The sequence below is a fragment of the Bubalus kerabau genome, chromosome 13, assembly GCF_029407905.1.
Source record: "Bubalus kerabau isolate K-KA32 ecotype Philippines breed swamp buffalo chromosome 13, PCC_UOA_SB_1v2, whole genome shotgun sequence".
Taxonomy (NCBI): Eukaryota; Metazoa; Chordata; class Mammalia; order Artiodactyla; family Bovidae; genus Bubalus; species Bubalus kerabau.
In genome coordinates, this window is record NC_073636.1 from 18,554,667 (window position 1) to 18,581,432 (window position 26,766).

The window sequence follows — 26,766 nt, forward strand, 5'->3', positions numbered from 1 at the left end:
ACAGATTTGTATTTTTTTTCTGATTATAAGAAGTGAAAAAACAAAATCTTATTCTGAAATTTGACTTTGCTTTATACCTGCTGAAATTATGTTTGAAACATCAATTTTCTTATTTTTTAAAAAATATTTATTTGGCTGCATCAGGTCTTAGTTGTGTGGCACATGAGCTAAGTTGCTCCTCGGTCTGTGGGATCTTAGTTCCCTGACCAGGGATCAAATCTGTGTCCCCTAAACTAGAAAGTGGATTCTTAATCACTGGGGCACCAGGGAAGTTCCTGAAACATCAATTTTCATTCAAAGCAAAGTATTATCACATGTAATACACTGGGATGAAAATACAGAGTGTGTTTTAAAGCCAAAAATTAACCTTTAAAGAAGCAGAAGGTGAAGAAGAACTAAAGAGCTTCTTGATGAAAGTGAAAGAGGAAAGTGAAAAAGTTGGCTTAAAGTTCAACATTCAGAAAACTAAGATCATGGCATACTGTCCCACCAGTTCATGGCAAATAGATGGGGAAACAATGGAAACAGTGGCAGACTTTATTTTTGGGGGCTCCAAAATCACTGCAGATGATGACTGCAGCCATGAAATTAAAAGACACTTACTCCTTGGAAGGAAAGTTATGACCAACCTAGACAGCATATTAAAAAAGCAGAGACATTACTTTGTCGACAAAGGTCCATCTAGTCAAGGCTATGGTTTTTCCAGTGATCATGTATGGATGTGAGAGTTGGACTACAAAGAAAGCTGAGTGCCGAAGAACTGATGCTTTTGAACTGTGGTGTTGGAGAAGACTCTTGAGAGTCCCTTGGACTGCAAGGAGATCCAACCAGTCCATCCTAAAGGAGATCAGTCCTGAGTGTTCATTGGAAGGAATGATGTTGAAGCTAAAAGTCCAATACTTTGGCCACCTGATGCGAAGAGCTGATTCATTTGAAAAGACCCTGATGCTGGGAAAGATTGAGGGCAGGAAGAGAAGGGGACAACAGAGGATGAGATGGTTGGATGGCATCACCGACTCAATGGACATGAGTTTGGTTGAACTCGGGGAGTTGGTGATGGACAAGGAGGCCTGGTGTGCTGCAGTTCATGGGGTTGCAAAGAGTCAGACACGAACTGAGCAACTTAACTGAACTGAAAGAAATATACTAGCAAAATATACTAGCTATTATTATTAGGAAAGAAGGGGGCGACAGAAGATGAGATGGTTGGATGGCGTCACCAACTCAATGGACAAGAATTTGAGCAAACTCTGGGAGATACTGGAGGACAGGGAAGCCTGGCATGCCGCAGTCCCTGGGGTTGCAAAGAGTCAGACCTGACTTAGAGACTGAACAACAATACAACTAGCTATTATATACAAAGTTATCAAAATATAAGTACAGATTATATAAAAAATTATTATTCAAATCGAACAAAATGGTCACTAATATTAATAGTTCACAAATTATTTTTACTTATGTCCCTTAAACCCTAAATTACCTTCAAGAATGAGTTACATGTCAAAGTAGTATATTTTCTTGAATTAGTTAAGAAACAATGAAGATTTAGGATTTACTGAAAAAAAAATCAGTGTTCTATTTTCTCCTCCTAATTTATGTTAATTTTTAGAGCTAAATGAATACAAATATTATGATAAAAAAAATTAAATTATGGCACTTAAAAATAACCAGGAGAAAGAATACATAATATTAAAGAGCAATAGAAAGAAAGTCAACAATAAAATGAAACTTTTTATTTTACAATCTTAAGAGGAATATTTCCTCCAGTAAGAGCCTCTCAAGTCATGGAATCAGCATCAGTTCAGTTCAGTTCAGTTGCTCAGTTGTGTCCGACTCTGCGACCCCATGAATCGCAGCACACCAGGCCTGCCTGTCCATCACCAACTCCCGGAGTTCACCCAGACTCACGTCCATCGAGTCGGTGATGCCATCCAGCCATCTCATCCTCTGTCGTCTGCTTCTCCTCCGGCCTCCAATCCCTCCCAGCATCAGAGTCTTTTCCAATGAGTCAACTCTTCGCATGAGGTGGCCAAAGTACTGGAGTTTCAGCTTCAGCATCATTCCTTCCAAAGAAATCCCAGGGCTGATCTCCTTCAGAATGGACTGGTTGGATCTCCTTGCAGTCCAAGGGACTCTCAAGAGTCTTCTCCAACACCACAGTTCAAAAGCATCAATTCTTCGGGGCTCAGCTTTCTTCACAGTCCAACTCTCACATCCATACATGATCACTGGAAAAACCATAGCCTTGACTAGATGGACCTTTGTTGGCAAAGTAATGTCTCTGCTTTTGAATATGCTATCTAGGTTGGTCATAACTTTCCTTCCAAAGAGTAAGCATCTTTTAATTTCATCATACTGAGGTTTAAAAAACAAGATTCAATTAAACACTGAGCTTGAGCTAGATGTACTCAGCCAATAATAAATATAACAAATCAACCTAACATGATGCAGATCATCATATACAAATATGATGTTGCTGGCCAGTTAGCAATAACAAACATTGCTTGTTTTGTTTTCTGACAGCTATTCATATTATTCCTGGTACTACTTAGGACAGAGGAGATAGACTTTTGGCACAGCTGGCAAAACAATGAGAAATGCCATCCCAATTTTCCACCAGTTTGAAAAAGCAAACATGTAAGTCATACACTGAAACCTATCCCTTGTTAAATCAATCGTTCCTACTCCAATCCCTCACTGCAAGCCAGGCCTGCTTTCCTCTAAGGCGCTTCTTTAACACGCCGTTGGCATCTACAGCAGACAGGATAAGGAAGGAGTGAGCAGACTGCAATCCCTGAACACTCCCTAGTGGCTTCCTCTGCTCCACAGAGTCCTCTTGTTCCAAAACTACAGAGGGTGTCAGAAAGGTGGAATTTTATATTAGAACTAAGTCTCTCAAGGCACTATGCTGACCTTGATGCTCTCGAGTTTCCTTCCAGCTCTATGATCCCTGTGGTTCTGCTCCTTGCATCTTTCCTTCCTAATCTTGGCTGAAACTTTGAGAATTGGTCATTTACACAGCAGAGTTATTGAGCCTTCCGAGTCAGGCCTTGGGCTGTACCAGGAGCTGTAAGGCATGAAACCCCAGACAGCACACCCTCTCCCAGGGCTCCATCCGGGTTCCCTCACTCAGCCAAGAGCTTCGTGGCAGCATTATCAATTCCCAAGAGACATGGGATAAAGAAAGGGCAGGGGGGCATCACTGCTGCTTTCAGAGCAGCTTACACATTGTGAGATAAATGGGAAAACATGAGTATGGTGAGCATATTATGCCAAGGAATTATGCTCAATTTTATTAGGTATGATCATGACATGTGGTTATTTCAGACAATATGCATAAGCGTTGCATACCCAGAAGAAAGGAGGAATGAGATGACGTGATGTCTGAGATCTGTAGAGCTGCTTAAAATTCTTCCACAAAAAGGGAAAAAGAAAAAAATTTTTAATATAAATTTTGTAGCAAGTGCTACAAAATCTTAATTTTAGGTTTCTATAAATGTCAAAGCCTTATTCTACTCTTACATATGTCTAAAATCTTTCATCACAAAAGAAATGATAAGTTCCCATTACCCATTTAAGGATTATATTACTTCCAAAGGCTGTATGTTTAACTTTTAAGACTACCTATATATACAGTAATTTTGCTTGTCACTATTTTGGCTTTGGGCAAGGGTTTTCTCCTGGCTTGGTGATATAAAATAGACTCTTAATTTATCACCAACAGTTTTTCCAAGGGGAGAGGAGAGTAGACTCTAGTCTTATATACGTATCAACATATACACTTAGACAAGACTCCAGCTTCAATTAAAAAAATCAACATAAAAAGTAATTCAAAGCAAGAAAATACACAAATCACAGTACTCAAACCTCAACGATCTTCCATGCCAGCCACTAGCCCTTGGGTACTGTTACCACATGACCTCTATTTGCTTTTGGATACAGACAGAAGGGGCAGGCTCCACTGATACCTGGGAAGTTATAAAACAGAAAAACTGCAAACTGAGAACTCTAGCCTCCCTCCATCAGTCAGCAGAGCAGAGGCGTGAGGGCCAAGAGCAAGCTCAAGTTTTCACATCTTTATAACTGGGATGATTTGCAGCGTTAACTTGATTAGCAGAAGCCCTGGATGGGCAAAATTACTATCGAATGACCAGAGGCAAAGGATCAGACCCACTGAAACTTTGGGTTATATCTTTTGTTCTCACACTATTTAATGATAAAGAGACCATGTGAAAAGGAAAGTGTCATAAATTCCATTTTATACAAGACTGAATTTAAGTCTAAAACGTCTTGGAATTCACAATCCTCTAGTTTAAAATAAGTGGCAAGAATGTACAAAATATCAGGAATTATTCAGAAGAGTCAGTCACGTTTAGCATACATTATAGGCTTAATGAATGAAGATTTCAGCTTGATTTCCTAATCCTTCTATCATATAATATTGCATAATAATGAATACTCAAATGAACTGCTTCAGGCATCACAAGAATCTAAATTGATAATAATGTTTAGAAAATTTTGACTCTTAAGAACTGTGTCCTAATTCTACAAAACATCATGATCCATAAAAGATTTATGGCCTCACATCCATGGAGGACAACTCTTATTTAATCAAAAGAATCAATAAATCAGCATACAGATTTCTTCTTAATCTCTTAACATTCTTAGTATGTGAAAGATACGTGATATATTTTTTGATCAAGTATTTTAAATATATGGAAAACAGAATAAGATAGCAGGTCTATGAACTTGCTATCCAGATGTAATGACTATCAACATTTGATGTACTTGAGATTTTTAAGGAAGTAAACATTATGAATGTAAACCACAGCCTTTTCCTTGCTCTGTGGTTCCGTCTTCTCACAAGTCTCTATCTCTGAGCCCTTCTGTTTTATTTAACCCTTCAAACTTCCCCACATTCCTATTTAACACACCAAACTTACCCTAGCTCACACTCCTTTGTCTCCCAGACCCATCTTTCTCTTTCACAGGAAAATTTCTTAAAGAATCTATACTTCCAATTTCTACTTTCTCTCTCTCTTAATTATTCTGTAACCTACGAAAGCCTGGTTTCTGTTAACTGGACTCCTATGAGATTTCAAAAACCTCATTAATCCTAGGTTATTTTTCAGACTCTACATTACTTGACCTCTTCAGCAACTTTTGACCGAGGATCACAGAGCTGGGTGTCACCCAGGCTGAAGGCTGGAGGAAAAGGCACGTGTAGAGGACAGGGAAGTAGTACCTAGAGGGAGAGAAGCGGGCGCAGGAGGAAGAGCTGCTCTCAACTAGCACTTCAGCAAAAGGTGAACTACAGATCTGGAATCACAGTTATAAAAACTCTAGTTGCCATTTTTGTCTTTTCTGAAATTCTGTCACCAAGGAAGGCAGGACTGGACTTCCCTGGTAGCTCAGACAGTAAAGAATCTGCCTGCAATGCAGGAGACCCAGATTCAATCTCTAGGTTGGGAAGATCCCCTAGAAAAGGAAATGGCAACCCACTCCAGTGTTCTCGCCCAGAGAATCCCATAGACAGAAGAGCCTGGCGGGCTACAGTCCATGGGATCGCAGAGTCAGACATGACTAGGTGACTAACAACACTCTTGGGACTTTGAAATGGTAAATATTTGTGATGTGTGAAAAAGCATGATACATAACTGTATGACCTTAATTACATAAAAATGGACGCTTGGTTGTGTAAATACACAAATAAGACCTAAAAGGATGCATCAGATGGTAAAGTGCTTATGATTCTGGATGACTTTGGTTTTTGTTTTGGTTTCCTATTATGCACAGGTTAACTTTTAAGAAATAAATGTGATTTTAAAAACCTTAAAAGAAAACTCTAGAAGACCCCAGATTAATCAAAAGATATATGTATACTCTATTAATATTCTTTTTGCAGACAAAAAGACAATAGGATAAACATCAAGATGCTAACAATTAAATTTCTGCATGTAAAGACCACAGGTGGTTTTAATTTTCTTCTTCATTTAATAATACACATTTTGCCAATTTTCTACAATGAACCTTTTTTTTTTTAATGAGAAAAAGGCTGCTTTCTTGAAAATAGCATGGTATGCATGCCTGTTTTCCAGGGTAACAAAGAAGGGTGTTGCCAGGGAGATGCAGCTCCACAGAGCACTTGTGAGGAGGAAACCCCAGGGAGCAAGTGGGTGTTGAGAGCCTGAAAGAGGAAAGAAGGGCAGGCTGAGTTCAGGGTGTTTTGGAAAAGTCCAGACCATGCAGGAACCAGGCTGGCTGGAGACAACCCAGGAATTGCCTGGCACTGCCGCGGGCTTTCCAGGCAGCCATGGGTCCTTCCTAGTCTCTCTTCCAGATATTGCAAAGTCTCTCTACTGCTCGAATTCACGTCACTGTGATGCCACCCAAATGGGGCCCCACTCCCGGCTTGCTGATGTCCCACCCAACACCACTTGGCCACAGGTATCCTGCTTTGGTTAACACTTGGAACACGGGATGGTCCACTCCCTCAGATGCATACCACCCTCCACTTAACCCTGACCAGCTCCACTTCCCAGCCCAGACACAGCGCCACTTGGCCCCCATCCTCTGCCTTCTGTATACTCTTCCCTGGCCTAGAGAATATGCTTCCCTCTCCTTATATACCCAGTGATATACTCTACTCACCCTTCATAATAAAACCCTCTACAGAGCACTCCAAATATTCAGGAAATCAACCCTGAATATTCATTGGAAGGACTGATGCTCAAGCCAAAGCTCCAATACTTTGGCCCTTGATAGTGAAGAACTGATTCACTGGAAAAGACCTTGATGCTGGGAAAGATAGAAGGCAGGAGGAGAAGGGGACAACAGAAGATGAGATGGTTGGATGGCATCACCGACTCAATGGACATGAGTCTGAACAAGCTCTGAGAGATGGTGAAGGACAGGGAAGCCTGGCGTGTTGCAGTCCATGGCGTCACAAAGAGTCGGACACGACTGAGTGACTGAACAACAGAGTGCTCCTGGTCACCCAGCTGCTTCCCCTCTGCACAACTCTGTCATTTCTACGTAACATCTTACAGCACTTCTTACATGGCGAGACTTATCCCTTAAACATCCCTCCCCACTAAACCGTGAGATGTCAAGTCCAGGAAATCCAGAGCCTCATGCATCCAAAACATCACCTAGATATGGACGGGGCTCAGTAAGTAGTTGATGAGCTAAATAAATATATCTGTTTTTACTATATATTTTTATAGATATTTCAGAAATGAGGTTTAAGAGCTGAAAAATGGCTAACTGATATTGGTACTCTCTAAATGAAACCAATTCAAAGTTTAAGGTGTAAGTAAAGATTAAACCAAGTATATACTGGGCAAATGGCAAGATTTCTGTCATCTTTAGAGCTGAGAATATAAAACTACATCAATCTGGAATTACCAACCGTACCAAATAGTAATCTGAGGACTACACACAATGCAGGGGGTTTTGTTTCTCCTTTACATAGTGTCTTTTACAATGCAAAAGTAATTCAAACACATATCTTCTCTTTGAAGGCAAATCAGTAAGAATGGCTGATACCCAGGGAACAGGGGAAACTTATGATCAATGGCAAGAAAACAGAATCTGCGACTAATTCTCATACTGCGTGTAATTCTCATTTCCACACAGGCTGACTTTCATGGGTGCCTGCCTGATGCCTACGTTGAGTTTACCTGAGCTAAAGTGGGGATTGAATTTTGACCAGTCTGCGTCTGCATGTGAGCAGATTCGCTCTCTGCCACAGAATCTGGTAAACCTCCATCCTGCTGAGAGTCAATTGTTTCGATGGTCATTTGTCTGAAAAGACAATAAAAAGGAAGAAGAATTAAGGCCCTATCTGAAATACCTGTTTTCACCTCGCTTTCTGGTTGATATTCATTTCTATCATCCAATTATTCTACCTTGTTTTTCAAGAAATAGATTCAGTGGCAAAGCTCTAACTCTCCAAATGTAAAGGCACCTTCTCTGCTCACTGGATATGAACACTATACCAAGGGAGGAATGTCCCATGGGAATTAGTTTATTTGAAAATTTTTAAATCTTACAATAAAGTCTCCTTGATAATTATTTTAAGCTCTCTACCATAAATTAGTGATAAAGTTAGGTTTTATATTTTACATGAAGTTTAAATATCCTATGACTCTCATGGCCTAATAAACCTGCTTTATACTATGATTTAGTATGAAAGAATTTCCACATTACCTACATTAAATGTGTTACAATATAAAGATGTGTCTGGCTTTGTCAGCACTAAATAGTTTCTGATTTAAAAAAACCTGTCAAAAAATAAATAAATAAATAAAAAATAAAAAAACCTGTCAAATTGAATCACTGAGTGGACCACTTGTCCTGCAGCTCCTCCTTCATTTAAAGAGGAGAATCTAATTTTTCCAGGAAAAACTTGTAAATCTTTATCTTATAATTTCAACTTAAGTTAATGATTTCTATATAGGCTCTTTCTAGACAGAAGGTAAGCCACATTTTAATGTTACCCTACCACGAGAACATATAAAATGCAAGCAAAATCAACAACAAAAAAAATGTTTTAAACTTATAGGAACTACTCCCTGCAATTGTGTATCTTTTCGATCGTTAATAATATAGTGTGTTTTTTTCACCTCAGTAGCCTAAATATATATCCCGAAAGTATGCAGGCAACTTAGAACTTTAAATTGAAATGTCCAGATGTTTTTTCCAGATTGAATTCTTCTGCATTTCAAGAGGCGTCACCTGAATCCAAGTCTTCTGTTCTCAAAGCTGTCTGCTGTAGCCTGCACTACACCTAGAATTACTTCTCTCTGTTCAGACAGTTTAATACTTAGAACTGACCGTGAGAGTTTAGAGCAATTATGATAATCTAGAGTCTACTATGAAAAGATGTCTTTCCCTCAGCGTTCCCCAATTCTTTTATCTCTTATCATTTCCCAGCATGGACTTTCTAATTCTAGGTAAGCAGAGGCCAACCCCCTGCAAAAACTGCCAATTCCTGAGGTTCCACTTTTGCTTGTGAACAGTTTCCAAGGAGAATACCTAGAACATTTGATTCTGCAGGATATGAAAAGGTATTATCTGGGCAAAGAGTGTAAGAGGAAAAACGCTTGGTCAGAGTTTAAAATATCTGGGATTAAAAGGGTTTCTTGGCCACAGAACTTTCTCTGAAGCTTGACTATTCCAGTTTGACTTGGGAAGGATGATGCAGATCCAGTCAACAGCATTTTCCAAAAGAATCATCCCAAACCCTTTCCCCACAAAGCGAGTCCTAAGCAGAAATGGTTTGGAAAGAGTGTGAGAAATGTTGTCTTATGCTTCTTCTTACACCTTTATTAAAAGCTCTCCAGGTTCTGTCAAGAACTTGAGTTTCCACTCAAACATTATCTTCTGAAAGGCCTTCCCCCTTTCAGAAACATTCCTTTAGCACCATCTACATGACAGACCCTGAGAATACAAAAGTCACAATCCTTGCTCTCAAGGACACTGTTCTCCACTTGGGCCTTAGTTTCTCCAAGAGTCCTCGGACAACCTGTCTTAGAATTGACACACACACTTGTAAAGGAAAAAAAAGCAGATTCCCAGGCTCGACCCCAAACCTACTGATTCAAACTTTCTAAGGGGTCTAATTTTTATATCTAAGAGATTCTGATAGCTATTAAAATTTGAGAACAACTTAGCTTATTGGTAAATGCTATTGGTTAGACCCGTAATGAACACAAATTGTGTGAAGGGTCTATGTATGAAATGCTAGGGGAAACACAGGAAAACTGAAATAGGCCTGAGGATGGGGCCATATGAGTTGTATGCTGAAGAAGGAGAGGGTAGAAAAGATCAGGACAACCAAGAGAGGAAGGAAAATACAGAGCATGTTTGGAAGACAGAGTAGCTGACTGCAGCAGACAATCTGGTGAGGCATGCAGGAGCCTGCTAGTTTTCATCCTTAACAAATTCTAAAGGGCAATATAGTTAGTTCTTCTTATAGAGGTGAGGGAAAGGAGACATAAAGAGGTTTAGAATCTGATTTTCAACAAAGGGATTGAGTGGCAAAGCCAAGTTTTGAACCAAGGTCTTTTCCCAAAGCATATTCTCAATGACCAAACCAAACTGCCATTCAATCTCTCTCACAACATGAGCTCACTTTATCTTCACAGCCTAATCTCCAGTCACTTCATTCCTTCCCACATTCTGCAATCCAGACTCCTTACAAGCCATGTCTTTGGTTGAATACACATCTTAATTCCCCAATTCTAATTTTCTATATCCGTACTTCTCTCTTCCTCGGATGCCCTTCAGTCTTTCTTTGTCCAACGGGCACATTTCTACTCATTCTTCAAAGTCTGGATCAAGGACACCATCTTTAAAAAGTCTATTCTGATAGCCTTGGGCAGAATGAGTCTGTCCTGAGTTCCCAAAGCATCTTGTGCAATCCCTCCATTTCAGCACTTGTCTAGCATATTCATCTGTCCACAAAGTTCTAGCAATAGTGTGAGGAACAGACACAACATCTTAGATTTCAATGTATTCCCAGTGCCTAGAATAGAATCTACCATAATCATTAAGTGAGGGAATTAATTAATCAACTATTCCAGAAGACTATAGGACTGTTAGGTGTTACTAAGATAATAAGAAGATGGTTCAAGAGATTTGGTGTCTTTCTCCAGGGCTCACAGAAGACTGCATGATAGAGGGTGAACAGGAGGTCCGGTGTTTGTGCCTCCAGGGTTCCTCCCACAGCTGGTACCCTGAGCAGTACCCCCGTCTAGACACGTCTTACAGAAACGGTGTGCTGCTCAGTGTGCTGCCGCTGCTCTCACAGTCTTCACTCAGATGGGACGTACAGGCTCGAATTCTACCCCATGTTACTCTCCTGGAGTGCCTTGTACACGGCCCGGTACATGTCATTCAGTCCAAGTTTGTTACTAAATCAATTTATTTGAAAGTAAAAATCTACAGAAGAGCAGGTCAGTACTACCAATTTACACAGCCTGTCATCCTCAAATAAGTTCATTCTGCTGATCTATACCCAACTCCTCTCCAGTACAACCTCCTAAACCCACTAAAAGCCAACCCCAGACCAAGACTCGGGGCAGGAGATTCAACTAACATTGGCATGCTCAATGTGGATCAGGCACTGTACTGGGCATTTTCAGACACTAACCCAGCAGGAAATAAAGGGCCCAGACCTCAGATGGAAATGACACATATCAACACTAATATCTGTAAATCAGTCTCAGCTAGTTCCAAAGGAATTTGTTTACCAAGTGTAAGAGACAGGCCCATTTAAATCTTGCACTGTTCACTTACCTACTTTACAGCAAAAATTAAAGAGGTGAATCATACAATATTTTTCCCCAAATCTCACTTTCTATACCAAATTTTAAACACAGTTGTACTAGTATTAATAATCTGTATATTAATTAATATATAATATTTCAATCTTAAATACAAATGAGAAAAAGACCAATTAGGAAATAGAAATTACAGAATATTTAAAAATAAACACATACAAAATGATAAAAACAAAAAGTTAAAAGTCCATTAAGCACTATAATCTACAAGTGAGAAAATACTGGCAAACATTTGGTTCTACAATTCTAAAGAACAGATAAGGATTTGCTAACACAGGCATATTTAAACTTATAAATGATTAATGGTAGTAGCAACATGCTTATGAAAGTTAAATATTTCTTCTGAAATCTTTATTTATTAGCAAAGCATTCTCTTCTCCAGTAGAAAAGCAAATGTTATCCCAACATGTTTTGAAAAACTGGGACTCGTTTTAATAAATGTTAATATAATCATTGTTTTAAAAGAACAGGATCCAACCAGTTGCACAATTTTCAAAGTCTTCTAGGGTGAACTGCCTTTAGTGCGGGTAGCACTGTATTTGCGGATTACTCTGTTATTTTCTAGGTTTTTAATAGAACATCTATGTCATATTTCAAAAACTCCCCAAAATACTAAACTACAGCAAACAGGACAGTACAGTTTATATATGTTTTATATAACACACTTTGAAGAAATGAATACAAGGCAGTATATTTGTAAAAATTATGTTTTTACAATTATAGAAATATTGAGATAATTAATGATCAAAGTTATTTTCGCACACCTATGTACCAAGCACACAAAAGATATTTAAAAAGAAGGAAAAATGAGAAGAAAAAGGAAAAACAGTTTTGAAAAATTCTATCCTAGGTACCCAAGAAGATATTCTTAAAAGAAAGGAAGAAAAAAAAAAGAAACAAACAAAGAAAAGACATACAAGCCAAAAATATCTACATGAAAAATAAAAGTAGTTTCCTAGTTATAATTAAAGTGTACAATTAATAACTTTGAAAATCTTGGTTGTATCCAATTTGCAAAGACAAATTATACAGTGGAGCAACTATATTTATCCATGCAAAACTTTTTCACCTGCTTAAAAAACAGAATCCACCAACAAAAGGAAAAATGATTAAAGTTGTTTTTATTATCTCTTTTTAAATAGCTCTATTAAAACTGTCATGAAAAATTCATTTTCTTTTTGCTGCTAGACCCCACTGATGAACCAGAATGTCTCTGAAAATCACTAAAAGAGAATCCGAAAAATAATATTTGGATTTCCAGAAAACATTGGTAGAGATCTGCTGTTTTGCAACTTTAGGTACAGGTGTTGACTAAAGGCAAGAATGAAAATGAAAACTCTTCTCCACTTCCATATATATCATCTCCTTTCTAACCGAAAAGGCCAGTATTTAGAACAAACTGACCATGAAAGACCACTCAACTCCTATGTTGCCTAGCACAACTCATGGGAGAAGACAAACTCCCTAATTGAACAGCTGAGCAATTTGGGTACATACTATTACAGTTTTATTTTAAAATGTATATATATATATATATACATACACATATATATACACACACACCCATATACATACACAAACACATATACATATATACACACACCATTAATTTATCCATTTTAACTTTAAGCTAAGTAGAACTTTCAAAAGAATAGAAAAATAACATATCCACCTACCTTAGATTTGTCTTCATATATTTTTTCCTGCCACATTTGCTCATTATTAAGACATTTATAATCAATGCTTTGCTCCTTCTTGTTTTCTTCTTTATTTATCCTGCAGTAAAATTATAATGTTGAATTGGGGGATCATAATATTTTATTTAAAAAGAATTAAAATCTCTCACAACTACAGCAAAATACCCTAGTTTCATAAAACTAAAAATAAAAAAGCATAGAAAGCTGAAAATGATTGTATTTTTTTTTCAAACTTACTCCTACCCAATTTTCTTATCTTTGGAGGGAAAAAAATTTTCAGAAAAATTAAATTGTATGCTATTTACCAGATGATTTTCTATTGAACAGAGCAGTGCTGCTTGAAACATTTAATACACACTGCAATGTGCTTCTATCAGCTCTATTTTACAATGATAATAAACATTTAATAAACTGAATGAATTATTGTTTTCTCAAATTTCATTTCCCTGAAACAAATATGTCAACTGTTTTTCATATACCTTAACTTCAAAACTGGGTTTTGTTAAAAAAAATTTTAACTCCAAAAAGAATAGTAATTTTTCCTTTAAAATCTCCTCTGACAGCCTTCAATCTATTTTAAAAAGCTGTCTTAGACACTGTAGAAATTAAACTCCATTTATTTTTTTAACTAATATCTCTTTAAAATGTACATTTGACATGCTGCTGCTGCTGTGCTGTGCTCAGTTGTGTCTGACTTTTTGCAACGCCATGGACTGTAGCCTGCCAGGCTCCTCCGTCCATGGAATGCTCCAGGCAAAAATACTAGAGTGGGTTGCCATTTCCTCCTCCAGGGGATCTTCCTCACTCAGGGATCGAACCTGCATCTTTTGTGTCTCCTGTACTGGCAGGTGGATTCTCTACCACTGCGCCACCAGGGAAGCTCTCGACATGCTGAATGAAAAAAAAAATCGACAAAGAAAAAGACCAAAGGAGAGCAGTGAGCTCTCAATTTATTTTAGGTTTGAATGGACAAACACTGGCATTCCTAAGTTTCTTCCGGGCATCTATGCCAGCAATGGGTGCTCTGCCACAAACAGGCTATTTTCAGGGCTCCCTCATAATGGCCCCTTTATAATGATGTTACACTGTCTCACCCAATTTGGAAACTGAGTTGGCAGTCAGGTGTGCTACCCCTCACTAGGGGCACTAGGATGATGATTGTTGTTGCCACCTGCCCCCAATCTACAATAGGGATGAGAAAAGGTAGGGCATTTGAACCAAACCCCCCGCGCCCGCCTCTGCCCTGACCCCAACCAGGCTTCCCTGGTGACTCAGTTGGTAAAAAATCCACCTGCAGTGCAGGAGATTGCCGGCAATACAGAAAACCAAGGTTTGATCCCTGGGTCAGGAAGATCCTCCTGGAGAAGGAAATGGCAACCCACTCCAGCACTTTTATTTTTTAATTTATTTTTTAATTGAAGGATAATTGCTTTACAGAATTCTGTCATTTTCTGTCAAACCTCAACATGAATCACCCATCAGTTCAGTTCAGTTGCTCAGTCATGTCCCGACTCTTTGCGACCCCATGAATTGCAGCACACCAGGCCTCCCTGTCCATCACCAGTTCCCGGAGTTCACCCAAACTCATGTCCATCGAGTCGGTGATGCCATCCAGGCATCTCATCCTCTGTCATCCCCTTCTCCTCCTGCCCCCAATCCTCCCAGCATCAGAGTCTTTTCCAATGAGTCAACTCTTCACATGAGGTGGCCAAAGTATTGGAGTTTCAGCTTTAGCATCATCAGTCCTTCCAAAGAATACCCAGGACTGATCTCCTTTAGAATGGACCGATTGGATCTCCTTGAAGTCCAAGGGACTCTTAAGAGTTCAAAAGCATCAATTCTTTGGTGCTCAGCTTTCTTCACAGTCCAACTCTCACATCCATACATGACCACAGGAAAAACCACAGCCTTGACTAGACAAACCTTTGTTGGCAAAGTAATGTCTCTGCTTTTCAATATGCTATCTAGGTTGGTCATAACTTTCCTTCCAAGGAGTAAGCGTCTTTTAATTTCATGGCTGCAATCGCCATCTGCAGTGATTTTGGAGCCCCCCCAAAAAGTCTGACACTCTTTCCACTGTTTTCCCATCTATTTCCATTGAAGTGATGGGACCAGATGCCATGATCTTCGTTTTCTGAATGTTGAGCTTTAAGCCAACTTTTTCACTATCCTCTTTCACTTTCATCAAGATGCTCTTTAGTTCCTCTTCACTTTCTGCCATAAGGGTGGTGTCATCTGCATATCTGAGGTTACTGATATTTCTCCCAGCAATCTTGATTCCAGCTTGTGTTTCTTCCAGCCCAGCGTTTCTCATGATGTACTCTGCATAGAAGTTAAATAAGCAGGGTGACAATATCCAGCCTTGACGTACTCCTTTTCCTCTTTGGAACCAGTCTGTTGTTTCATGTCCAGTTCTAACTGTTGCTTCCTGACCTGCATATAGGTTTCTCAAGAGGCAGGTCAGGTGGTCTGGTATTCCCATCTCTTTCAGAATTTTCCACAGTTTATTGTGATCCACACAGTCAAAGGCTTTGGCATAGTCAATAAAGCAGAAATAGATTATATAAAACCCATTCTCCTTATTGATCAATTGAAGCAGTGTAGCAAGAAGCAAGCACTGTATGGACTCACCTTGTTTCCCAGGAGTTTGTAGAGGAGCTACCCCATGTCCGAGGTCAGGGGCGGGGACCGAGAGGAGCTACCCCTGCTCCCCGTCCGAGGTCAGGGGCGGTGGCCGAGAGGAGCTACCCCAAGCCGGAGGCCAGGGGCGGCGGCCGAGAGGAGCAACTCCACGCAGGAGGTCAGGGGTGGCGGCCGGAGGAGCTACCCCAAGCCCGAGGCCAGGGGCGGCGGCCGGAGGAGCTACCCAATGCCCGAGGCCAGGGGCGGCGACCGGGAGGAGCTACCCCATGCCAGAGGTCAGGGGCGGCGGCCCAGAGGAGCAACTCCACGTGCAAGGAGCAGTGGCTGCGCGGGCTCAGGAGGGCTGAGAGGAGCTACTCCACGTTCAAGGTCAGGAGGGGCGGCTGTGAGAGGCATCAGAGGGCAGACACACAAACCATAATCACAGAAAACTAGTCAATCTAATTACACAGACCACAGCCTTGTCTAACTCAGTGAAACTAAGCCATGCCATGTGGGGCCACCCAAGTTGGGCGGGTCATGGTGGAGAGGTCTGACAGAATGTGGTCCACTGGAGAAGAGAATGGCAAACCACTTCAGTATTCTTGCCCTGATAACCCCACGAACAGTATGAATCAGCCATAGATATACATATATCCCCTCCCTTTTGAAACTCCCTCCCATCTCTGTCCCCATCCCACCCCTCTAGGTTGATACAGAGCCCTTGTTTGAGTTTCCTGAGCCATACAGCAAATTCCTGTTGGCTATCTATTTTATATATGGTAATATAAATTTCCACGTTACTCTTTCCCTACATCTCACCCTCTCCTCCCCTCTCCCCACTCCAGTATTCTTGCCTGGAAAATCCCATGGACAGAAAAGCCCGGTGGGCTACAGTCCATAGGGTTGCAAAGAGTCAGATATGACTGAAGCAGCTTAGCACAATAAATAAATTGGCACCCAAGGTACACCAGCCCTTGTGCTAGGCACCCAGACACAGATAATAAGATGTCTCTGATCTCCAGGAACTTGGATTCTAATGAGAAAGACAGACATTTAAACAAGGAATAATGATAATATTATCTGAATAATGATGATGGGCATGACACCATCCAGTAGTACCTGGGCCACCTGATGTGAAGAGCCAATTCATTGGAAAAGACCCTGATGGTGGGAAAGATTGAGGACTGGAGAAGGGGATGATAGAGGATGAGATGGTTGGATGGCATCACCGACTCAATGGACATGAGTTTGAGCAAACTCTGGGAGATAGTGAAGTACAGGGAAGCCTGGCGTGCTGCAGTCCATGACGTTGCAAAGAGTCAGACACAACTGAGCGACTGAACAATAACATGACACCATCTAAGAGGGGAGAAGTAACTCCCAATTTCTCTTGGAAATACCATTTTCTTGAGTTTAATTTCTGAGTAAGTAATACATTATCATTTGAATCTCAAGTAGAAAAAGGCATTTGATCAAGTCCCAGGACCAGCCACCTATTTCCTCTTCCCAGCTTCCTGCCACCCCTGCCACCAGACATCAAGAGAGAAAATGATTAACCTCACAACAGAACAGTGACCATCAGTAAAACCTGATCCTGATTCAGGCTCATCAAAGAATTATTTCATTCCCAGTACTCTCTAGAGAGTCATCACTGATTGCCTGCTTGCAACATCTAAAGCAAAATGGAGAAGGAAATGGCAATCCACTCCAGTGTTCTTGCCTGGAGAATCCCAGGGACGGGGAAGCCTGGTGGGCTGCCGTCTATGGGGTCGCATAGAGTTGGACACGACTGAAGTGACTTAGCAGCAGCAACATCTAAAGCAATGATTTTTAGTCTCTATCTTCCTTAATACACCTACAGCATTTCCTACTCCCTAAACTTTGTCCTCCTTGAACTCTTCAGGGCACCACATTCAAGCTTCCCTTCCAAGTTATCCAGTCCTTTGCCCCAGTCTCCTTTGGCCCACTCTTTAAGGGTTGGTGTTTCCATGCTGCCAGTCACAAAAACCACAACACTCTCCCTCAAGACTGCTTCATCCCTGTTAGATGAGTCTCAAATCTCACCTCCAGCCTGACCCCTCTCTGGTCGAATGCTCAGGAGTATCCGACTCTTTTGCAACACCATGGAAGTTCCTCTGTGCATGGGATTTCCCAGGCAAGAATCCTGGAGAGGGTAGCTATTTCCTCCTCCAGGGTAATCGTTCTGACCCAGGGATCGAACCTTTGTCTCTTGTATTGGCAGTACCACCAGCGCCATCTGGGCCTATGTGTATCTGCCTATTTGACATCTCTTAACAGTTTGTTCACAGATCCTCAAGCCTGAAATATTTAAAACTAACCTCAACTCCTTTGCTCTACATCTCCCTTCCTGCTATATTTTTTATCTCAGTCGGAGACTGACGTCACCATGGCCTCAGGCACCGTATCTGGGTATTCTCTGCCTTTACTCCCGCTTCCTTTGTCTGTCCCCAGTTCCTGAGGAGGCAGTGTGGTCTAATGGTCATACGTAGCAGCACAGTGTGCGATATACACAGCACAGCACTGCAGGCTGATCTGGGTGTCAACTTGAGTTCTAGCCCTTATTGTACTATGGTTTTTGCAAGAAAGACAAAACTGAAGTCCCACTACAATTAGCATGGTCAAAATGAAAAGAACGTGGAATAAAGGGCAGTGCACCTCTAAGGGAAATTTCTATAATGATTCATTCTTTAGTGTAGAGCCTAGGCTCCTGCGCCACTGTCAATGCATGAATCATTATATCTATAAATGAAACAAAATTTCTTTTCATATTATCTTTTCATTTTTGGTGCCTAGTGTTAGGAATACATATAACAGCTACAGTGTTTTGTATCATCTAAGATGGTATTGATGTACTGACAAAGGATTCATCTTGTCAATTTATAGTATTGATAAATATAGTACAGTCCTATAAATGTTTCTCTTCCTTATGGTTTTCTTAATAACATTTTCTTTTCTCTAGCTTCTTTATTGTAAGAATATAGTATATAATACATATAACATACAAAATACATTTCAATTGACTGTTTATGTTATTGGTGAGGTTTCTGGTCAATAATAGGCTATTAGCAGTTAAGTTTCGGAGAAGGCAATGGCACCCCACTCCAGTACTCTTGCCTGGCAAATCACATGGATGGAGGAGCCTGGTGGGCTGCAGTCCATGGGGTCGCTAAGAGTCGGACACGACTGAGCAACTTCACTTTTCACTTTCATGCATTGGAGAAGGAAATGGCAACCCACTCCAGTGTTCTTGCCTGGAGAATCCCAGGGACGGGGGAGCCTGGTGGGCTGCCATCTATGGGGTTGCACAGAGTCGGACACGACTGAAGCGACTTAGCAGCAGCAGCAGCAGTTAAGTTTTAGGGGAGTCAAAAAGTATATTGGGATATATACTAACACCTCTAACACCCATGTTGTTCAAGAGTCAACTTCAATTACCCAAGCCCATATATGTGAAGTTGACAGGGATGAGCCTATGATTATTATGTATTTTTAAGTGAAGATGAGTACAGGAAAAACAAAACATACAATAGTAACAGGAAATCATGCCACTTTTAACTTTTTGTAATCTTTGTGAAGCAAAACTGGAATAACTTTCAAATAATTTTTACACTTCTCTGTAAAAATACAAGTGGTCAGGAATAGTTTTTGTAAAAAATTATTTGAAACTTGCAAATACTGTCTTTACTATTTTGAACATGAATCACTCAGAAAATCAAGCAGCATTCTAACACAGATTCAAGACCACCCAGTTTAATTGCTTCAGATACCTATTAAGCATGTATGCATGCTCAGTCACTCAGTTGTGTCGGACTCTGTGATCCCATGGGCTGCAGGCTGCCAGGCTCCCCCTCTCCATGGAATTTCCCAGGCAAGGATACTGGAGTAGGTTGCCATTTCCTCCTCCAGGGGATCTTCTCAACCAAGGGACTGAACCCATGTCTCCTGCATATCCTGCATCGGCAGGCAGATTCTTTACCACTGAGCCACCTCAGATATCTATTATTATTTAAGAAATATTAACTCTTTACTAAAATCACCAAAGGATTAAAAATTATTCAAGCATCTCATTCTCATTCATTCCCCCCTGGTGCCTGCTTTTGTCTATTTCAGTCAATGAACAGCAGAATCTGCTGCTAAGGAGGAAATGAAAAATGAAATTCAAATAATCATGGCCTATCTCCTCATCTCCAAGTCCCCCTTCCCTGCCCCAGCCCCAATTCATGAAAGGAAACAAAACTTTCTATCTTTGGGGGGAGTTATTGCTTGACTAACAATCACTGTAGGGTTTTTCAACAGCATGCTCCATTGCTGCACTTTAGGTATATTTCAGAAACCCTTACCTTCATGTAAAGTACAACTGCATCGACCACTGATTAGTAAATCTGGGAAAGAGTAGGTAAGACACTGGAATTAGCTAAAGTTTATAGAAATGAATTTCAACGTTGTGATACTCAGGTTGGTCCTATCTTGCGTATACAAACAAAATTAGTGTCCAAGTGCAGACACGTGTCTAAATAAGTTAAACTTCACTCCTCCGATAATTTTAAGAAATGCAAAAGCATCCCAAGTGTGTATGCATGATACATAGTTGTCCCAATGCCAGAGCTGGAAACTTTCATGATAATCAATGCTATGCTATAAATTACTAAATTATTAAATAATTTTTGTGCTACCAGTGGAAAAAAATTGAAGCTGTTTGAGAATGTGAACAAAACTCTATGACATTTGACATTTTGAATTAGGATGTTCTAATTTTAAGTCTGCTGAGTTTAAAAAAAAACAAAAACAAAAATGTTCATTAAGATAACTTTGAAGAAACTGAGTTTACTTTCAGGAATCCTCAAAAGTAAAAATATTAGAATCACATGAACCCCACTGTTAAAATTTAGCAGGATTTCATTTTGACATTTGATTGGTCTGTTCACTGTTCACAAAGTGTGCGTGAAGTTGCTTCTCATTTGGGGAGACAGACTTCAGGAGAGCCTCATAAAAAGTTGCTAGTAAGGTTTTCTTAGAGGCAAGCCTCCTTCCTCACAAGTGAGACAATTATTTTAAACAGTTCCAAATAACCTTACCAGCCCATGCTTCTTTTCAAAACTGTTTTGCATGCACCTTGCCAGTAATTTCCTGTAATACTCCTGGGATGGTCAGTCAAGAGATTTGCAAAATAGGTATTTTTAAAATTTGCTATAATTGAATTATACCATAAGACTCAACTTGTCTTCATGAGTAATATTAAGATAAATCCCCAGTAATGTCATCCTTAGGTTATTCTCTTCATTCTCTCTTACTTTCTACTGGATATCCTATAGCATCATTAAAAGAAAACCCATGAAGGAAAGATTTAAAAACAGGGCACTGTTTATTGTGCAATTCTCATGGTAAACAGTATTTTATATACTTTGTGTGCTTTAAAAGGGAATTAACAAAATGATTTAAAATGTATATCTCAGTTTCTTCAAAGTTATCTACATGTGTATAATGGATGAGAAACACTTCCCCTGAAATCTATATTTTTACAATGTATATACCTGTACTGATAATATTGAAACTAGATTCAATGTAGGATCCTAACTTTTCTCAAAGATGACTTTTATATGGGTCAACAGCAATCCCATTAAGTAGAAAATTAACAGGATTCAATGACATTTCAGGTTTCTTTCCTTAATGACCAATACTGATTGCCTGTCAAAACATCAATGGTGCAGTTGTTAAGTGTTTGCATTGTTCAGTTTTATTTTTCAAAGTTTATCTAAATAGGCCAAGACATTTAAGTACATTCCCCAGTTGAACTGGCCCAATATTAACTTGTAGAGAACACGAGGGTGGAGAAAACAGGATCAGGAATATATGTCTATACTGATAAAAGATTCAGTCAGGATTCCTTTTGTATGTTAACCTGAAACTCTTCCCTACTATTCATGAAATGTCCATAATTCTAAACATGATTTCATATTTTAAACATACAATGATTTGCCTCAGTAGGAAACTAGTCTATGGAGTCCGGAATTTGTTAAATTCACCAGATTTCAGGAAAGCTTCTGGGGCAATAGGGAAACAGAAAGACTAAAGCATTCTTCTTTGTTTACACATTCAATAAAAATTTATTCATACACTCTTACAAAATGTGTACACAAAACATCCATGTAATTACAACTTCACACTCACCAAAGGAACTCCAGGTTGAAGAGCAAGTCCTTGTGCAAGCATTAGCTTACTCTTAACTATTTTACAGATGCACCAAAAATGTCTGTCATTACCATCACTTAACATGACAGTTTTCATTCCAATCCCAAAGAAAGGCAATGCCAAAGAATGCTCAGACTACCGCACAATTGCACTCATCTCACACACTAGTAAAGTAATGCTCAAAATTCTCCAAGCCAGGCTTCAACAATATGTGAACTGTGAACTTGAAGATGTTCAAGCTGGTTTTAGAAAAAGCAGAGGAACCAGAGATCATTAATTGCCAACATCCGATGGATCCTGGAAAAAGCAAGAGAGTTCCAGAAAAACATCTATTTCTGCTTTATTGACTATGCCAAAGCCTTTGGCTGTGTGGATCACAATAAACTATGGAAAATTCTGAAAGAGATGGGAATACCAGACCACCTGACCTGCCTTTTGAGAAACCTATATGCAGGTCAGGAAGCGACAGTTAGAACTGGACATGGAACAACAGACTGGTTCCAAAGAGGAAAAGGAGTACGTCAAGGCTGAATATTGTCACCCTGCTTATTTAACTTCTATGCAGAGTACATCATGAGAAACGCTGGGCTGGAAGAAGCATAAGCTGGAATCAAGATTGCTGGTAGAAATATCAGTAACCTCAGATATGCAGATGACACCACCCTTATGGCAGAAAGTGAAGAGGAACTAAAGAGCGTCTTGATGAAAGTGAAAGAGGAAAGTGAAAAAGTTGGCTTAAAGCTCAACATTCAGAGAACGAAGATCATGGCATCTGGTCCCATCACTTCATGGGATATAGATGGGGAAACAGTGGAAACAGTGTCAGACTTTATTTTTTTGGGCTCCAAAATCACTGCAGATGGTGACTGCAGCCATGAAATTAAAAGACGCTTACTCCTTGGAAGGAAAGTTATGACCAACCTAGATAGCATATTGAAAAGCAGAGACATTACTTTGCCAACAAAGGTCTGTCTAGTCAAGGCTATGGTTTTTCCTGTGGTCATGTATGGATGTGAGAGTTGGACTGTGAAGAAAGCTGAGCCCCGAAGAATTGATGCTTTTGAGCTGTGGTGTTGGAGAAGACTCTTGAGAGTCCCTTGGACTGCAAGGAGATCCAACCAGTCCATCCTAAAGGAGATGAGTCCTGGGTGTTTTTGGAAGGACTGATGCTAAAGCTGAAACTCCAATACTTTGGCCACCTCATGCAAAGAGTTGACTCATTGGAGAAAACTCTGATGCTGGGAGGATTGGGGGCAGGAGGAGAAGGATGACCGAGTATGAGATTGGCTGGATGGCATCACCGACTCGATGGACATGAGTTTGGGTGAACTCTGGGAGTTGGTGATGGACAGGGAGGCCTGGTGTGCTGCAATTAGTGGGGTCGCAAAGAGTCCCACACGACTGGGCAACTGAACTGGACAGTGGTCTCAATGTTTACTTATCCAGGATCAAACCCATTGAAATATCTTCTCAAAAACTATGTCTGGATCACCAAGTAGCTCTTTAGACATCAGTATTTTTACTGCTGCTGCTGCTGCTGCTGCTGCTAAGTCACTTCAGTCGTGTCCGACTCTGTGCGACCCCATAGACGGCAGCCCATCAGGCTCCCCCATCCCTGAGATTCTCCAGGCAAGAACACTGGAGTGGGTTGCCATTTCCTTCTCCAATGCATGAAAGTGAAAAGTGAAAGTGAAGTCACTCAGTCGTGTCCAACTCTTAGCGACCCCATGGACTGCAGCCCACCAGGCTCCTCCGTCCATGGGATTTTCCAGGCAAGAGTACTGGAGTGGGGTGCCATTGCCTTCTCCGGTTTTTTTTTTTTTTTTTTTTTTTTTTACTACTTCTTATAAAAAGGCCAAAACACATTGTTTGCAGATTGCCTTTCTTTAGTGGAAAGCTGAGCACTGAAGAATTGATGCTTTTGAAATGTGGTGTTGGAGAAGACTCTTGAGAGTCCCTTGGACTGCAAGGAGATCCAACCAGTCCATCCTAAAGAAAATCAACCCTGAATATTCATTGGAAGGACTGATGCTGAAACTGAAACTACAATACTTTGACCACCTGATTCGAAGAACTGACTCACTGGAAAAGACCCTGATGCTGGGGAAGATTGAAGGCGGGAGGACAAGGGGACGACAGAGGATGAGATGGTTGGATGGCATCACCGACTCAATGGACATGAGTTTGAGTAGGCTCCGGGAGTTGGTGATGGACAGGGAAGCCTGGCGTGCTGCAGTCCATGGGGTTGCAAAGAGTCGGACACGACTGAGCGACTGAACTGAAGTGAACTGAGTGGGGAAAAGTTCCTTTTAAGTTCAAAGATTCAAAGACTGTGACTTAAGAGGGGAAAGCAGCTTGTTATTCAAAAGTTGCACGGCGACTAGGCCAAAGATGTGGTACCCACAGGGGAACAACCAGAGAACACGACCTTCCTGTCTTCTAACACAGTCTTCACCTTGGACCTCCAGCCCTGCGCATCTCGGTTTGTGTTTATTTCCAAGGAGGGTGGCTGCACTCCCAGGAGCCCGGCGAATGAGGCGGGGAAGCCAGAGGTGTTCGGAAGCCGCTTGGTGAGCCGCTCGGTTACGGGGCCTCCGGTGTGGGCCGAACTGGTTCCGCCAGGCGGCATCGCTCACCCCCGGGCAGGCCGGCCGCCGCTGCCCGAGCCGCGCAGGGAGGGAAGCGGCTCACACTAGGGATCCGGGTCCGGCGGAGGGAGCAGTGAAGACGTCCGAGGACGCTCGTCCCTCTGAGTCCGCGGTCTGGACCGCGGTCGCCTGGCTGGCTGGTCCCGGCGCCAGAGGGGCACGGGAAGGAAGGTGGCGCGCCTTCCAGAAGCACCTCTCGGTCTGTCTAGGGTTGAGAGGATCGGGGACGGCGGCTCCGGCGAGCGAGCGAGCCGACCGACCCGCGTTGCCCGCCGGCCCTCGCCTCCCAGGAGCCGGAGCGGCGGCCCCTCGGAAAAAGCCCTTGAGGTGCGCGGGGCAAACGGCCCCCGGCTACCCGCCCCGCCCCCGCTCCGGCACCGCCGCCTCAGGCCCCGCGGGTCCCGCCGGCCGGCGCGCCACTTACCCGCAGCGAAGCGATTTACGTAGCGGACCTCGTCACTGCTTACGGACACGAGGAGGTGGGACGACGAGCCCCACCGGGACCGCCGCCGGCCCACGTTGCCCCACGTCAGTGCTGATGCGGCCGCGGCCTCCCCGCAGAGCGCGATCCAACGCGGCGTCGCAGCCGCCCGCCCGCTCGCGGCCTGGAGTCCGCGCGTCCACCCACCCGCCCCGCTCCGCGCCTGTCCCTGCCCAGTGGACGCCGAGGCAATCCACGCTCGAACCCCGCCCCCTGCCGGCCGCCGGTGGGAGTGCGGCGCCGACAATCCAACAATTGAATGGAACGAGGCAGTGGGGGAGGGGGATGAGGGGCGGGGCCTGAGGGCGGGCTAGAAGGAGGGGTCTTAGGTGGGGAGGAGGGGGCCAGGGGCGGGGCCTGGAGAAGGAAGTAGGCTGGGCGGGGACGAGGACCGCGTTGCAGGCGGGTTCTGAGGCGGTGCGGTAGAAACCGGAAGATACCTGGTGGCACCTGCTCTAGGAAGTCAACCCTTAGAAAACTGCTAACCCAGGTGGTCCCGTTGTGTGTGCCGAAGTGGTTTCCCTTTGGATTTCCCCAGCTGCCAGGCAAGGCCCAGGAGCACATCCTACCGACACCACCCCGCCGCCGCCGGCCAAGAGCCCCGGAGACCCCGCCCGCCGCCGATCCTCGGCGACCTTGCCAGGGTCCCGGGGTCCCCATTTGGTGATTTCACGGAGGACAGGAAGGCTTTTTGGTAACAAGCAAAACCCTCGCCTGGAAGAGGGGAGAGTCTCGTTTTCGTCTAGCTGGAAACCCGGGGTTTTCTAGTAATAGGGGCGGTCCCGGCCGATAAAACGGTCAGCTGTTGTGTACCAGGAACCCTGTTATAACGGTGACCCAACGTCCGACCTTAGGTTCTCAGTAGTGGGTCACACCGAAAACTGCCGTCAGGGACACTATTTGAAAAGTTGCTGAGTAAAGAAAATAAGAGCATAAGCCACGTAGTGCAGGTGGAGAAGGGCAGCTTTGAGAAATAGTAGGATCCCAGTGCGGTTCTCCCAGAAGGGGAGAATCCTGAACTGTTCAGTGCTAGATTGTTGCCATTCCGACGTACTGTCAGCAGTAAATGCTTGCTAGCAGAGATGAGAGGGTAATAACCTGGTCGGTTCACGTCCTCCTTTCCACATTAGCAGAGCTTTGAAATTCTTCCAGGACAATAGTTGATGCCTGTCTCCTCCTCCTGTTAAAAATGAGGGACATTACAAAGCTAATAAAAAAGTTAACCAAATCCTTTTTCTGTGTGTGCTGAGGTAAGGCTGGCACAGGGTATTTATTCGTAAGTAATCAATGAAGCTCATTTTAGTTCAGAAAAAAAAGCGAGAGCGAGAGAGCCATTAGAAGGAATGAGAAGGGAAAAAAGACCAGAATGCTAAACCTGAAAAGTCATAACCTTTGTTTTGGTCAAGGTTGACCATGTGCTGGAAGAATAGATTTTTAGCTTCCAGTGATTTATGGGGAATTGTGATCACTCTCCTTCCCAAAACATTGTTCTCCACCTACTTGTTTATCACTAAATTTTTTTAAACAAAGTATACATTCTTTGTAGATAGAATCCATCAAACAGAGGACTTCAAATGCAAATATGATTCAGAGGGGGCCCGAAAAGAATTTGCAGCCTGTTCCAGTGACATCTCAAGACAGAGAGCCTGTATCCCTGTTGTTCATTTGCTAAGTCATGACCAACTCTTTGGGATCTCGTGGACTCTGCAACTGTGGCACTTCCGGCTCTTCTGTCTTCCACTATCTCCCGGAATTTG

General features: G+C 42.1%; 1 protein-coding gene across 9 annotated transcripts in view; it reads right to left on the reverse strand.

Moving 5' to 3' along the window:
• CREM (cAMP responsive element modulator) overlaps nt 1–25,090 on the reverse strand; it is a 67,966-nt gene extending 42,876 nt beyond the window's left edge. For 8 of the 9 annotated variants that reach the window (XM_055543671.1, XM_055543669.1, XM_055543665.1 and 5 more), the window contains exons 1-3: nt 24,953–25,090; nt 13,025–13,124; nt 7,683–7,806 (exon numbers count right to left, since the gene is read on the reverse strand). In XM_055543671.1, coding sequence (XP_055399646.1) covers nt 7,683–7,806; nt 13,025–13,068 — 168 coding nt within the window. In that variant the 5' untranslated portion in view covers nt 13,069–13,124; nt 24,953–25,090. The remainder of the gene's footprint in view (nt 1–7,682; nt 7,807–13,024; nt 13,125–24,952) is intronic. The other variant, XM_055543667.1, reaches the window with a different exon arrangement.
• Nucleotides 25,091–26,766: the final 1,676 nt, after the last annotated feature.